Raw genomic sequence first — 15987 nt, forward strand, 5'->3', positions numbered from 1 at the left:
TTATATTTGTTAATAGAAACAACAAACCAAAAATAAAATGATAGTTAAAAAAAATGTAAATAGCAACAAGACACAAACACTGTAGTCACAAAGTCGTAGTACAGATTTAAAAAAAAATTGAACTTACAGTAAACTGAGAGCTCATACGGAACACATAGGAGGATCAAATAATAAAAAAATGGGAGGATATATATAGAAAATAAACGAAAAAATATATAAACAGGTCAAGTATATGGATAAAGTAATAAAGACATCAAAAAAGGGCTGTGTATAATAACATTAAATAAACAGATTTTTGTTTATGGCATCCATCGAAAAAATGAAGACAATACACGAAAACATGACAAAAATAGCCATTTGAAACGCTGAAAATAGATACTCGAGAAGGTAATAAAATGGGATTGGTTATGTAGGTTTTACAATAATACGAATATAAAATGCCAAATGTAAGCTGAGAAAGGAACCAGGATTAAAATAAAATAGATATTTTATTTAATATATATGTAAATCCCACTAAGATTCTAAAATAGATAAAGAACTAAAACTGATGATACAAATATACAACATAGCAAGTAAACATTTTATACCCCAGAGGAAATTCGACAATACAAAAAAAAAATAAATTTAAAATTTACAACCACAGAATTGAAAAGAAAAATAACTGTATCTGGTAAAATAGAATAGAAATAAATTAAAAAATTAAATAAATACTATTATGTGCATAATAAGTAATAGCTTAAAAATTGATTATATACCAAAACAAAACATACAAAAATTTAGGTTTATGTTCAGATTTAACCCATAGAATTTACTATTTCTACTGAGCATAAGCCACATATTTACTTTAAATAGATAAACTTATTTTGACGTTTTGATTTCCACTTCGGAAATCGTTGTATTTTGAGAACGGTTTTCGAAGTGGAAATCGAAACGTCACAATAAACTTATTTTAATGTAAAATTGTGGCTTATTCCCAGGAAAAGCAGTTAATTGTATTAACATGACACCAGAAAAAAACTTCAGAACAATATTAACCCATAGAGAGTTGCAAAGAGAAAATATAAGAAAGATATACAATAATAAACACAAATCTTAAATACCATTCCGATGACAAATTATACAAAAATATTTTCAAGATTAAATGGTAGGCAAAATTAAAAAAAGTGTTATTTAATTTACAATTAATTATCATAAGGAGACGGGTAGCCGAAGAATAGAAAGATAAACAAAAACGAGAGAATTAGTAAAAATAAAATAGGGTAAAATTTGTTAAAAAGGAAAATATCTTTATATTTTAAAAAATTAAACAAAAGTATTGTTAAAATCCTTATGGTTAAATTTCTGTTTCCACGCTGTATTGTAGAATTATTCAAAAATAAAATAAAATGTAAATATGATTGAGCACTGGCCATCCTGACGAGAATATCAAAACACTACAATCTTACTACTATTAAGTGTAACGAACTGCACGCTATCACACCCGACATGATTCTTGCAGACATTGTTCTTGACTGGCCTAAAGAAGATCACTTTCAGCCGAATCCTAATAATTTAAAGCATAAACAGTTGATCTGACATAACAATTGAACTATTTCAAGGCAAGACCGTATCTTCAGAGTGAAGAAGGCGCCGAAATGGAAATAGAAGGGGGCTGCCCCCCTGACCCTCTCTAGGGGGGTCAAGATGGATCGAGATGATCTGGTAGGGTGAAATATTTTTTCAAGTGATGGTTTCATAGCAAGGTTTTGGGATGAAAGTGAAATATTTTGTGTAAGAGCACCCACTATAATGAAGATTTTAGTATAAAAGCTCCCGTGGTAGCAAATCTAATCAGATCACTTCTATTTCTCTTAGAGATAGTTACATATTATCTATACATTTAGTTTTTCACTACAGTTTAGTGGTGCATTTTTGCTTATTTTCAAATTTGTGTAGGATAAAAATCAAAATGAAGGTACGTTAGATTTTGGAAAAACTTTAAAATTAATAGTTAACCAAATCTTAAAAATAATCTAAAAAATAAAAATATATAAGAAAAATATTGTTAATTTTAGTATTAGCTTTCCGATATTAAATTTAATTTAGTTTAAAATTATACATTTAATGATTATTTTATCATTTCATATTGATTTAAATATATTTTTATTGAATTTACTATTTCAAGTTTCAAGCTGTTATTTTTGGTATAATTATAAATATATACATGTTGTATTAATACAGCATTTAGTTAATCGTCTTTAGCTTATTTTGTTACTCTAGGAATAACTGTTTTCCCCTACTCCCTCCTCTGTCTTTCTGAAATGTCCGATTTATTCTTGGTATTCTTACCAATTATACAATTTTTATTATTGTTAAAAAATGAGCAAATCTTTTTTAAGTTTCATGGTTGCAATAAGTTAATTGATGAATTATTAGGACAATATTTGTTGACAACCTTTACTGTTGAATTATTACATATCATCTCCTAACACAATATCAATTCCATCATGGTCTATTCTTTTATTTTTTGTTGTTTGAGAAAATACCTAAAGTACTTAAGTAAAATCTTTAGTAAAACCTCTCTACTATATACTACTTCATATTTCCCAACATTTTGTCTTCAACTTTCCTTATCTAATCAATTTATAAGTCTAAAGACAATTAAATTGTAAGAAAATATTACCTGCATACCTGTAAAGTGTAAATACAGATATTGTTTACTGTATCTGTAACTTTTTCATATAAAATGTCTTATATTTAATATAATTTATTGTTTCTATTTATGTCTTCTCATGGACTTTTCCCTGTGTATCATCTCGTCCTTAGATTTTTTATTTTTTCTTCATCTTCACCATCATCTTCACCATCATCTTCTTCTTGTGCCGACTCTACTAATGAAAGTTGGTTATAACCATTGTTAATTCGTCTCTATTTTATTTTTGCTTTTCTTACAAGTATCTATGTATTTAAACCCGGTTCACTCGCGAATGTTTTTCAGCCAGGATATTTGTCCTCTACCAGGACTCCCTTTTCCTTTGATTTTATTTTCCATAATCAGCTTCAACAACTCGTACTTATCATTTATAAATATGTGCACCAAATATGCAGTCTTTCTTCTTCTAATGGTGGTCAAAAGTTTACTGTCTCTTCCCATTATGTGCAAAACCATTTCGTTCGTAATATGATCGGTCCATGGTATTTTCAAAATTCTCCTAAAAATCCGCATCTCAAAAGCTTCTAGCTTTCTCATTAAGTCCAAATTAACAGTCCAAGCTTCGGCGCCACTAAGAAGAATCTTCTTCTTGTAGTGCCTATCCGTTTCGAATGTTATCGACCATCATAGCAATCTGTATTTTGCAAACTGCTGCTCTGAAAAGATTTGTGGTGGTTGTGTTGAATTAAGAAGAATAGAGTGGATATAACATTTTACTTTTAATACTAAATATTTAAATTTTATTAATACAAATTGAGTCTTTGGATACTCAGAAATTTCCTTATCTTCAAAAAGGCGCTGCTCTTGATTGCTCTATTTTTGATCGAATTTCTGATTTCAGATTTAGATCTTCAGTAATCCAGACTCATAAGTACTTCATTTGTCCACTTGTTTAATATCTTCATTTTTATCTGGATCCTTATTATGACTTTACCCCTCTTACTGATAATCATGGTCTTTGTTCTCTTTAGATTTATTCTTAAACCAAACTGTTCTTCAGTATCACAAATTGTGTTTAGTAGCTTCTGCAAGGTCTTTCTCACTTTCAGTAATAGTGACTGTATCGTCGGTATAACGAATGTTATTTATATTTTCACCATTTATCTTGATCCCTTCAAGAGCTTGTGTAAATAACTCTTTGAAGTATACATTAAATAGTAATGGTGAAAATACACAGCCTTGTCTCACTCCTCCACTTATCTGTTGCACATTCTTGCTATTTCCTGTTCGTTCCAATAGAGAGTTCTCACTATGTTAATATCATTTTTGTTGAGTCTTTTTCGCTTTAGACAGTCCATGAGATTGTATGTTTAACTTTGTTGGAAGCTTTCTCATAGTCTATAAATGGGACGAAAAGATCTTTGTGAAACTATACAGAGCCTTATTAAAAGCTTGGCATTGTCGTTGGCAAGATTATCTCTAATAATAATCTAATAGTTTAATTTAATTAATTTCTAATAACTGGTATGTGATATCCTTTAGTTAATAGTTTTCAACTTTTACACCTATCTGCTGTTTTGTATCGTAGTATTTTTTTAATCTATCCAATCTAATAATTTCTTTTATTTTGATGATTGTGACTTTTTCATTTTTGATCTTTCAATAGTCTTTCATAGTCAATTTCAGTCTAGTATTTTTGTTAATTATAGTACATGTAGTGTTTTATTATTTGTCCATTATTCAGTTGATTATTTCTTTTGTCCTCCAATGAATATGTGCACACTCTTTTTCATATTAACGTGTATTCTTCTTTAGCGTAATGTCCAAACTTCTCATATGAACTTCCAAGTGTTCATAGGTGATAGGCAAATTCCAAGACATTAAAATACTGAATCGTTTGCAAAGTTAATGATATATAGACGGGTTTCATTAAGTGGCCATCTCATTAGACTACATTAATATTCCTTCAATTCTTATTTTAAGAATAATTTGAAGAATGTTGGCGATAGACAATATATTTGTTTAACGCGTTTAGTAGGACTTAATTCTACATTTTTGTTTCCATTCTTTTATTGCTTATTTTAAGATAATTTTGAATACTATTGGCCATATACAAAACAAATAAATATGTCACTAATGAATTTTTCCTGCTTTGTAGCACACCAAAGAAGTGATAATATTCTCCAATATTTTCAGAGCCCTGTCTTTTCTTCTTCGTTTATGTAGCACTTATTAAGTATATTTCTTATATTTTCAGTTCACGTATTAGTTGATTATTTTACTTATTGATTATATGTTTTATCTACCGATTCTTAATGCCGCTTTTCCTTTGTTTTCGTTTATTAAATTATACTTATAATGTGTCAAATTGGTTTGTACTTTGTTTTTTATGTACACCTTAATTGCACACTGTCACTAAACACACTTAATCACCAAAGGAATTTTCGTTACTGTAGCAACTTTGTATCCGCAACGCAAAAGAAATATGATTATTTTTGTGTTTTTTTTTTTTTTTTTTTTTATTTTAAATTAAAGTGTCTCGGCAACTATGGGCCATTGACACTGGTACAAGTTTATTACAATATACTTATGTTTACATACATATACAATCTGTTATGTACAAGTTAAGATACATTAACAACATCTTTATATAGTTACACTAAGTAGTAAAGGTGACAGTCTTGTAGGAAACGAATTATGGCACTGTACATGTTTGTAGAACCAAGTAGATCACTTAAATTATTTGGAAAGTTGTAGTAGTCTCTTTGAGGTTTGTAGTGGACGCATTCTAGTAATATGTGCTGGACTGTTGGTTTTCAGACGACATCAGATATCCATGAGTAAGACAAGAGTGAACTATTCTGAGCCTTCTGATGATAATATTGTCTTTTCTGCTCATTTGTGGCATGGTGGTGGAGGTAACAGTTGATTGAATTGTGCGTAGTTTTGTATTTTGTACATTCCAGTGTGTTTGCCAAGTGCTTAGTACGTTGTTCTTGATATTGGCCTTTAGGTCTTGGTGAAGTTGTATGTTTTCCATATTTTCTAAGGAGCAGGCCAGTTTTGCTGCATGATCAGCGTTCTCATTTCCATTGATTTTGTGTTTTTAACTTCACTAGTCGTATTGACTTGTTAAGATAGTCATACGCGAAGCAACAACATTAGCGACTTCATATTCATTGTTGATTATTACCTTTCAAAACTATTTCTCAAACCTTTTATTTGACTTTTCGATCCAGATCAGAATAGCGACGCAGATCTATTTGAACATGTCTTCCGTTTACATCTTGTAATTCATTAATATTATGAAGACTGTGTAGCGTTTTTTTTATCCATTTTATCCAATAATCCACCATGAGGTGGATTATTCTTCTTCTCATTATTTTTTACAGTTTTGATTGTGTCGTCTTAGTTGCGGTAGTAAATTAATTCCACACTTTTCTTTTCCTGCAGTTTGAACTTCTCCTTGTGGGCCTCCTTCTGCCAATTTATTCGATTTTAGTTATTTCTGGCGGTGATCTCATTATATTTTCTCTATTCTAATCATTTTTCTTTGATGTCTTTTACTTGGTTTTCTCCTTTTAATGCTTTATGTTTATTTTTCTTTTAACTTTTCTTTAACCCTTTCTAGTTATATTTGGTCCGAGTCATGATTTTTATTTTTAGTATTTAAAAGATTCGATTTTTTTTCTGTTCATTGTAGTTGTTTTCATTATAAATCTTATCGTGGGTTTATTAGATCGTTGGAGATTTTAATTTTTGTGCACTTGCCGAGTATCTCTTAATTTATTTCTAGGTTCTCTTTCTCTGGTTTTCTCTTTTTTGTTTCTTCATCCAATCATGCAATTTCTCATAAGTTTTTCTTCTCGTATAAGGTTCTTATTGTCAGATGGTCTTCATAGGTAATTGCTTGAATTTGATTAACCATGAGACTATTGTTATGCAGCTTTAGTTTTCTTAAAACCAAGTAAAACAGAACTGGAGATATAAAGTTCCGTTTGGAGTCTTCCGATCTGGAAGTCAAAACATCAAATAAAAGATTTTAGTATTTTGTAACTATTGATATGGTTAATTTGTAAATGTATTATTCAGAGAATTATGTTTTTATTTTGTAGATCTCAGAACTTTATTTTAACTACTTCTTGTTAGTTTTAAAAACAGCCCATTCTATTTTTGATTCTTTTAACAGGTCACAATATAATTTTGTTTATTTAATGTATAATAGATCATGTCAACTTTATATTTGCCTATTTTGCTATTAGCATTTTACTTTTAATATTTCGTTTTATGTTTTCTCTTTATTATATTTTTAATTATTTTTTTTTGCCATATACTGTATAGTTTAATATTTTATATCTACTATAAACAAACTTCCTATTTTAAATCGTTGTCACTTTTAAATTCTTCAGATCTGCTTCTCCCTATATGTACATTTCTTTTTTCTTGTAGTTGTGCTATTTTATTTAGTCTTTTTAATATAAAACACGCAACTCTCCTAAGCTACGCCATATTTCTAATGCTTCTACAAGTTTTTCGTCCCTTTACGAGTTCCTTCCTTTCATCAATACAAAAAATTAACCTTCTATTTAAAACCTTTTATAATATTTATTATATTATATATGTCTAATAAGAAAGCAAAATATTTTTAATATACTTTATTTATAGACCCGAAGAATCTCTAAAAATAAACAATCAATTTTTTACATTCACCGTAGATATATAGGGGGTTATCTAATTCGAACAATAGCCGTTTGTTTTGAATGAATTTTTACTCATTCCACAATTTACCGATATCGGTGACATTTATAAAATTTTATCGATACTGTTACAAATACCTCACTTAATGTCAATCAAGTTATGCAATCTAATCGAATAAAAAAATGCAAATTACATCTAATATTTAAACAATGTTCATTATTTACATCCATCTTTCTTTAAGTGTCACACCATATAGATCGATACGATTGGATAATTTTAGTGGTTAACAAATTTTTGTATTTGCAAGATTTCTTGTCTTAATATTTCTAGTCATTTAATTGACGTATACTGTCTTATTTTCTCGTAGTGTCTTAACGTCAACAAAAATTGTCCATAATTATAGAAACAGTTTCTCATACCAGGTTTCTATACCAGCACGTTTTTTCATAATTTCATTATTTCATAGTAAAATCCGTGCTAACGTGTTCTAATAATTGTTTATCTTTAAATGTTTAAAAATTAAGTCTTATGTTTACCAACTTTATATAAAGTAGCTGCTGAGATGAGCTTTTCTAGCTCTTTAATCCATACATATAATCAAACGTTTATTTATATATATCTAGTAATGACATTACTTTTTTAAATCTTTAAAAACTGCAGCTATTAAAAGAAGTGAAGTTAAAATATTAATTTAAAATTTTTTGTCCTTTTTGCAAAAACTGATACGTTTAAGTCACTACCGCCACTAAGTAATAGTTTTAACGTTATTCGACGTATTGCACATAATTGCTTAAGCAATTTGAAAAAATCTAGAATGTCTTTCAACCTCTAGTTTACTTTCATCACATGAGACGTATAAACCGATTTTCTGGTGTGTAATTACCCATTTTATTTCTATTCTAGTTTATGTTCATTAGAAACGAAAAAATATATTTTCGATTTTTTATATTTTCACCTAAAAACGATAATTTTTTCAACTTTTACTTAATTTCTGTCGATAATTAATTATTGTCAACTGTCTTCGATAAATCGTAAAAAACACAATGGGAAAAATGTCTGTTTAATAGTAGAGAGAAACTACATAAAGTATTTATATGATCATCCATTAAATCAAAAAATAAGAAAAATATATAGGAAACCTATTTTTTATTTCTATTGCATTAGAAAACTGTTTGATATTATCAATCCTGCTTTTTCACTGATAATGCATAGTTTTTGGGATACATCTCTGTTGTAGCCTTTTCCTGTCAGTTTTTCATGTTTTGCCAATTTTGTTCTTTTTCTGGGTTTACCTTATCCATATGATCCCTACACTTAAACTTAATATTGTATCTCAATCTTTATGCTGCAACAAAAACACCATGTCTGTTTTTTTAGTTAGCCTTTTCGTATCTGATATTTTAGCTCTGCTTTTGACTATGAACGTTTATAAGGGTCTTATTCATGCTTTAATGTTTTGATATTACATTCTGTTTAGTGTCATTTTATTATAATTATCTTTTAAATTATCTGGAGTAAAAACTTACAATCATTACGATGCAATATTATTTTTATCATCTGCTAGCAATGTGTAAAAATAATTACTTAAAACTACATTCCTAAGAGAGTTTATTTTTTATTAGTCACAGATTTTTTTAATGATATTTAATTGTAGTGTGTAATTACCAGTCAATGATGAATACCTTTTGCATAGTTCTTTCTCATTATGGACTTTAAAACGAGGACATTCTTAAAGTTAATAATCGATGAAAATTATTTAGTTCATAAATCTCAAAACCTCAGTCAACTAACTAGCCGTGTATAGCATGGAATGTATGTATTTACAAGAAACATTCTTAGTGATATCATTCCTTAAAAGATGAAAAACGATGCTATGTTAATAATCAGAATAATTAGTTGACTTTTTATTGATTACATATGAGTAATATGTTCTGTATAAGTATTTTTATACATTAAGTGAGAAAGTAAGTTTTTCAAAATTTATTACATACTTCTTTCTTTAGCTAATCCTTTTGAAGATTTCACAACCGAGCGCAACCACCGAATGTATTTCAGTTTCTTATATTCATATCTGCCTATAAATATTTCATTATGACTAGAATTGATCTCATGGGATTTCATATAAGGATATCTTATTTGCTAGTTTAGCTCTATTAAGAATAGCTCTTTTGCCAATTTAGAGTTAATCATTTTATGACAATTTCTTAGTTTTGTCTTCTGCTTTTATTGATTTTATCAAGACAGCCGGTACGTTTTCTATCTTGTTTTTTTATTTGGTTTGCTACACTCTTATTTCTTTTCATGTAGCGTATTCTTATTTAGCTGGTATTTCTGTGTTTTGCTTACCAACCTTTAAAATTTTATGATAACCTATCCACCCTAAGATTTATTATTTCTTAAGGGTTTTAAAAGAGTAAAAGAATTCTTTTAAATTGGATCAAAGGTGATTTTACGTATCATTCTGACTTGCTAAGCGAAACCCTAAATAAATACCGTATTTTTCCTATCGTTTGGTATTACTTTAAAAAAAAAGTGCAAAAACTTTTGTTTTCATCGCTACATTCTAAACACATATCCCATTTTATTTTCTAATACGGATTGACTAATCTTTCGCCTGGACCAGCGATAACGGGCCTGCAAGGATGCACAGCAGAAGGGCGCTCATGTTTGGGGGCGCCAAAATGAGCTTTTTGTGTAGTAATAGAATTTATTGGTAAATATATTATGTTTCAAATAACAAACACCTTTGCACTTATTTGAAATGTTTTCATTATTTTCTTTAAATTTCTTTGAAGTTGTTTAAAGGTTTTGTGTCAGCAGTTCGGAGCGTAAATGAATGATTTGTAGTAAAATAAACATTTTACATACAATTTAGTTTATCAGGAGCGTTGAACATTTAGCATTCTATGTGTTTAGTAATACAGAATAGTGTCAGCTTACTGTGCAGTTTAAAGAACATTATATAGTGTTGCATTCAATCAACATAAAAGGATTGCCAAAAGATAAAATTAATACAATTAAATTTGAAGAAACCGAACGGCGCCTATGTTAGTTTTGCAGTACACTTATTATTTACATTGTACTTATTATTTATTTTAAACCTTTATTTAACTTTTTTAGAGTGTCTCTCAAATTCTTTAATTTCCAGAACCTTAGAATATGATTTTTCGATTCGTTTTCACACTTTTTTTATGCCAACACTTAATGATTCGTTAGAGACCATTATCTCCAATGTTGCATATTTTTTACTCTGAATACCGTGAACTCCTGGAGCTCTATTTCGGGGAGCAAGGGGATATCTCTTTGTTGTTTTTTGTTTTCAATTTCTTAATTTCAACTTTTATTATAAAGCACTTGATCCTCCCAGACTTAAACCATAAATCATACGGTAATTAAAATAAAGAACAATTTAATGTCCAATAGTTAAAACACAATTAAGTTTTGTTTGGAAAAATTGCAAAACTGGAGTAGATTTAATAGGTAAGGTAAATTTTGCACAATCTGTACCAAATATGGACTTGTAAAATGAGACCAATTGCAATTTAATAACTAATGAAAACGTATAAGATGGGTAATTATCATAAAATCTCGAGTAAATTGCCTTGCTGAACAAGATTTATTTTTATATGCGTGCAACGTAAGAGATGATATCGCTAAAGATCATATAAATAATAAAACTAGATCGAGAGTTTCATCGGTATTTGAAATATATAGTACGGTGTTCATGATTTTATTTTAAGTTAACGCACTTCTTTGTTTTTTCTTTGTCTTAATAATAGACTTAATTAGATTTTTTTTCTTTTGGGCTCTTGTTGACATATCATAATTACCTCCACAAAAAATATATCTACACAATCTTTAATCATAGGTTTATCAGTGTTTGGTTATATATATATATATATATATATATATATATATATATATATTTATGTACTAACCTAACCTAAGCTATGTGCCGTTTTGTGCCCGTATCCCTTCAATATTCATTTTTTTGATAATATCTCGTTTTCTATAAATGTTACCTGTCTTATTTTCCCATTTCCATTCTCGTAACTTAACAGTATCTCCATCTCTGTTTACGTAATCTTTTTGCTGCTTTTTGGTGAAATTTACAATTTTGCCCTTTATTTATTTAATACTGCATACTCAAGAATATGATTGCTTTGGTGTACTACTTTTTCTATATATGGTCATATCATGTTCTTTAGATAACTAATATCTATTCTTTAATTATGTACAACATTCATCACTTGGAGTGATCGTTGGTTTCGTTATTCTTTATTTGTATTTAACAATAGTGTATATTCACGACTTCGAATATTTTTGCTTATCACCTATGAATTAATTTTTATTGCTATAATTTATGCGCTTAATTGTACGATAAAATATTCTTGGTTTGTTACTAGACGATCTTTGTGTATTGCATGGTTTTCTGTTACCTATTACTACCTTTAGTAAATCCACAGAATACTATTGACCTTTTCCCAATTTTGTTTCAGATTGCTCTAATCACCTTATCAGCCTTCGCCTTAGTCCTAGCCGAACCACCAGTACCAAGTAGCCAGTACCTGCCATCGAACACATATGGAGCGCCAAGGTTGTCGACTCCAGCCAGCACATATGGAGCGCCAGCGCAGACCGAAGCTATCCTGAAACCCAGCAGCAGTTACGGCCCACCAAGCAGTAGCTATGGCCCACCCAGCAATACTTACGGACCACCCAGCAACACCTATGGACCTCCTAGCAACACTTATGGCCCACCCAGCAATACTTATGGCCCACCTGGATATGGAGGTCGTGATGAACAATCAGTAAGTACCTTCTTTAGTATCTTCCTTATTCTTAATTTACATTTTGTTCCTTCTCTAGTATATACTCTTAGTTTAGGGCATCGTCATTAAAGTTGCTATTCGCTTTTTTTAGAGTACTAGAAGCTGCTTCTTATTGACACACATTTATATTTGTTTTATTTAATATAGGAACCTGCCAACTACCAATTCTCTTACCATGTAGAAGACGCTGCCTCTGGAAATGACTTCGGTCACGAAGAACAAAGACAAGGAGACGTCGCCAAAGGAAAATATTTCGTCCTCCTTCCCGATGGTCGTCTCCAAACTGTTGAATACACTGCCGACACTGAAGGATACAAACCAAAGATCAGTTACGAGCAAGTTGGAGGATACCCATCCGGAGGTCCATCAGGATATCCTTCCGGGGCACCCTCCAACGGCGGATACCAATATTAGAAATTTGAATAAGCATTAACATTTTTTGTTTTTCTCCAGCTTTCGATATGAGCACTCAACGTATCGTAGTTTTTGACCATTTGTTTTTTTAATGCAGTTGAACTGGTACTAGTAGCTCAGCCTACCACAAGAGATTTTTGTCTTCTACTGTCCATAACATCTAATAATTTCTATCTTTTCCAAATGTTTCTACAATTTGACTTTTCACTTCTTTAAAATTGCCTCTGAAAATAAACATATCTTTCTCTAATCTTGATCTTGATATTATTCGTAACATTTAATATTTTTTTAATTCAGTGTAAATAATATACTAGTTTTCAAATAATGTAGTAACTGAAAGTTTTCAGTCGACATGTATGATTATTTTATTTAGATTTTACCATAAATATTATTTTATTGTATATACCAAAAATTTTAGATAATAAGGTATAAAATTAAAACAAAATAATCACAATAGTGTCATGGCTAAAAACTTTAAATATTTTAAAAATTATTGTATTAATCTTTTTGACATGAAGACTTTTTGACTAAGAATCTTTGATCTGTATATTTATTTCTCTACGTATGTTCCTCAGTTTTTCTTTCTCTATGTTCTATAAATAAATTAGTAATTAAAATATTATTGTAGATGTATATCCCTTTCATTTTGCAAGATTTTAAAATATAGAGTGTACTGGTTCTTATGTAAAGTTACCAAACATTTGTTAACTGTAGGAGACAGAAAAACTTTTAGCTTTAATATGACGTTTTATATACTGACAGCTTAACTGTGTGAATTGACAGGTCTGTGTAGGATATGATAAGGCCCGATATATGGATAATGTATTATGTTTAGGATTTTTTGTATAAGGTCAGGTGTATTTGATCGTTGTACATAAAAGTTTATATATATTTATTTTTGCCATATTTATATCAGTAGTTTGTAGAAGATGAAGTATATTTTTTATATTAAATACATTGAAATAAAATATTTGCAATGAAACAAAACTTTTTGTTATTATTTTTATTATTTTTACCAATAGATCTTTAAAGGCTATATGCGAAAAGTGGATGGTGAAGTTTAGGCTAGACCCCATCTGAAGTGATTTTACAAAGCGAAATCAATGCAAATACCTAGTCTACAAATGCTATATCTCTTTATTTTAGTTACTGTATATTGTGCCCTTCTTGTGTATTACACAATAAAACACCAGTTAATTGGTACAATCTGTTTTGATAATACAAGTATATTACCAGTAGATTTGTTTTCAATAAAGTACCTGCAGCTTCTTCACATGTAACTAGGGAGCGAATTTTATGCTTAAGGCATATTGCTTGCATATGCTTGCAATTTTATCAAATTTTCAAGGCTATCCTGACCTTGTTTACAGCTGACCTAAAGAGGTAATTAGTGGTACAGCCAAACCACTTTCTCAAATTACGCAGCCATGACATTCTTCTACGGCCTGGATTCCGTTTTCCTTCTATTTTTCCTTGCAATATATTTTGAAGTAATGCGTATTTATGTCCTCTCATCAGGTGACCCAAATATTCGAGTTTTCTTCGTTTGATCGCTGACAAAATTTCTGGGTCTTTTCCTATCCTTCGTATTATTTTAAAGTTTGTAACTCTTTCAACCCAACTTATCTTCAGCATTCGACGGTAGCACCACATCTCGAAACTTTCAATATTTTTTATATTGTTCTGCTTGAGAGTCCAGGCCTCTACAATAATAGTGTGTTAAATACGTAGCCCCTTAGCATTCTTATTCGGAAAGGGATGCTTATATCTCTGTTGCAGAAGAATTTCCCCATCTTTATAAAAGTGGCCCTGGCAATTTCGATACGTCTTTTTATTTCATTGTTTTGGTCTTCAGTTTCGTTTATTGAAGTACCCAAGTATTTGTAACTTGATACTTTTTCAATTTGAATGCCGTTTATACTAATATGTGCTGGTTGTGTCATGTTCTTACTGAAGACCATATACTTGGTTTTTTTGATATTCATACTTACGCCATAATTGTTGCAGGCAATATTTATATTTGTAAGTAATCGTTGTAATTCTTCTACTGTTCTTGCGACTAGTACAGTGTCGTCTGCGTATCGAATATTATTTACAACCTCTCCATTGATTACGATTCCTTCGTTTGCTTGCAAAAGGGTTTCCTGGCAGATGCTTTCACTATAAACATTAAATAGCAGCGGTTACAAAATGCATCCCTGTCGTACTCCTCTACATATTTCTATTGCTTGTGATATCTTATTTTATATTTTGATGTTAGCTTTCTGATTCCAATATAGATTGAGAATTATTCGCAGATCTTTATTATCTATGTCCTTTCTTTCAATAATGTCTTTTAGCTTATCATGGCGTACTCTGTCAAACGCATTTTCAAAATCGATAAAACATGGATCTACTTCCTGATTAACGTCTAGGCATCTTTGTGTAATAACATTCAAACCGAAGAGAGCTTTTCGAGTACCTAATCCCTTTCTGAACCCCATCTGTGTATCACTAATATCTGAATCCAACTTTTGATAAACTCGGTTGTGGATGACTTTTAGAAATATCTTTAGTAGATGGCTCATTAAAGATATTGTTTAATGTTCTGAATATTCTTTTGCATTGGATTTCTTTGGCAGTGTAACGAATGTAGACAACAGCCACTCTTGAGGTATAATACCAGTTTTGTATATTGTGTTAAATAAGTGCAATATTATATCTATTGAGTCATCATTCAAGAGCTTTAGCAATTCAGTAGGAACCTCATCAGGTCCATTTGCCTTTCCAGTTTTGGAATTTCTAAGTGCCACTTCTACTTCACATTTTAGGATTTCAGGTCCTGTTTCACCATTTACCTGAACAATGTTATTTCTGTTGTCCTCAAACAATTCTCTTATGTATTTACTCCATCTATTAATTTTTTCTGTTAAATCTATAATAATCTTTCCGTATTTGTTCTTAAGCAAACTTATTTGATGTCTTCTTTGAGTTCCTGTAATTTCTTTTACTTTTTTATGTACATTGAATGTGTCATATTTTCTTTCTTCAAATTGCTTCCATCTTTCTCTGTTTTTCACCAATCTCATCTAGTGTTTGCTTGTCACTGCTCTAATGTTGTCTATATCTATCTTAAAATAAATGTCTGTATTTTTTTCGCCTCTCTTGGGCTTCACTCTAGTATTTTCCGTATCCAACTGTTATCACCGTATCTGGCTATGTGGCCGGACCATTTTCATTTTTACCACCTCCTTTATATTGTCCGTGACTTTTGCCTCTGTCTTATTTTGGTGTTTCTAATCTTGTCTCTAAGTGATACTCAAAGCATATTTTGTTTCATTTCTCTTTGTGTTGTTTCCAGTTTTTTTATTAGACTGTGTGATAAAAGACATAGTCTCTAATCCATAGGTACACACCGATAGTATACAAGTG

General features: G+C 30.1%; 1 protein-coding gene across 1 annotated transcript; it reads left to right on the forward strand.

The window, feature by feature from the left end:
- The first annotated feature begins 1801 nt into the window (after positions 1-1801).
- Positions 1802-13563, forward strand: LOC140440113 (uncharacterized). Its single transcript, XM_072530402.1, has 3 exons — positions 1802-1954; positions 11830-12141; positions 12310-13563. Exons 1-3 carry the CDS (start codon positions 1949-1951, stop codon positions 12574-12576), a joined length of 585 nt encoding a protein of 194 aa, XP_072386503.1. The 5' UTR covers positions 1802-1948; the 3' UTR covers positions 12577-13563.
- Positions 13564-15987: the final 2424 nt, after the last annotated feature.

The sequence above is a fragment of the Diabrotica undecimpunctata genome, chromosome 1 (assembly GCF_040954645.1).
Source record: "Diabrotica undecimpunctata isolate CICGRU chromosome 1, icDiaUnde3, whole genome shotgun sequence".
In the NCBI taxonomy this organism is placed as follows: Eukaryota; Metazoa; Arthropoda; class Insecta; order Coleoptera; family Chrysomelidae; genus Diabrotica; species Diabrotica undecimpunctata.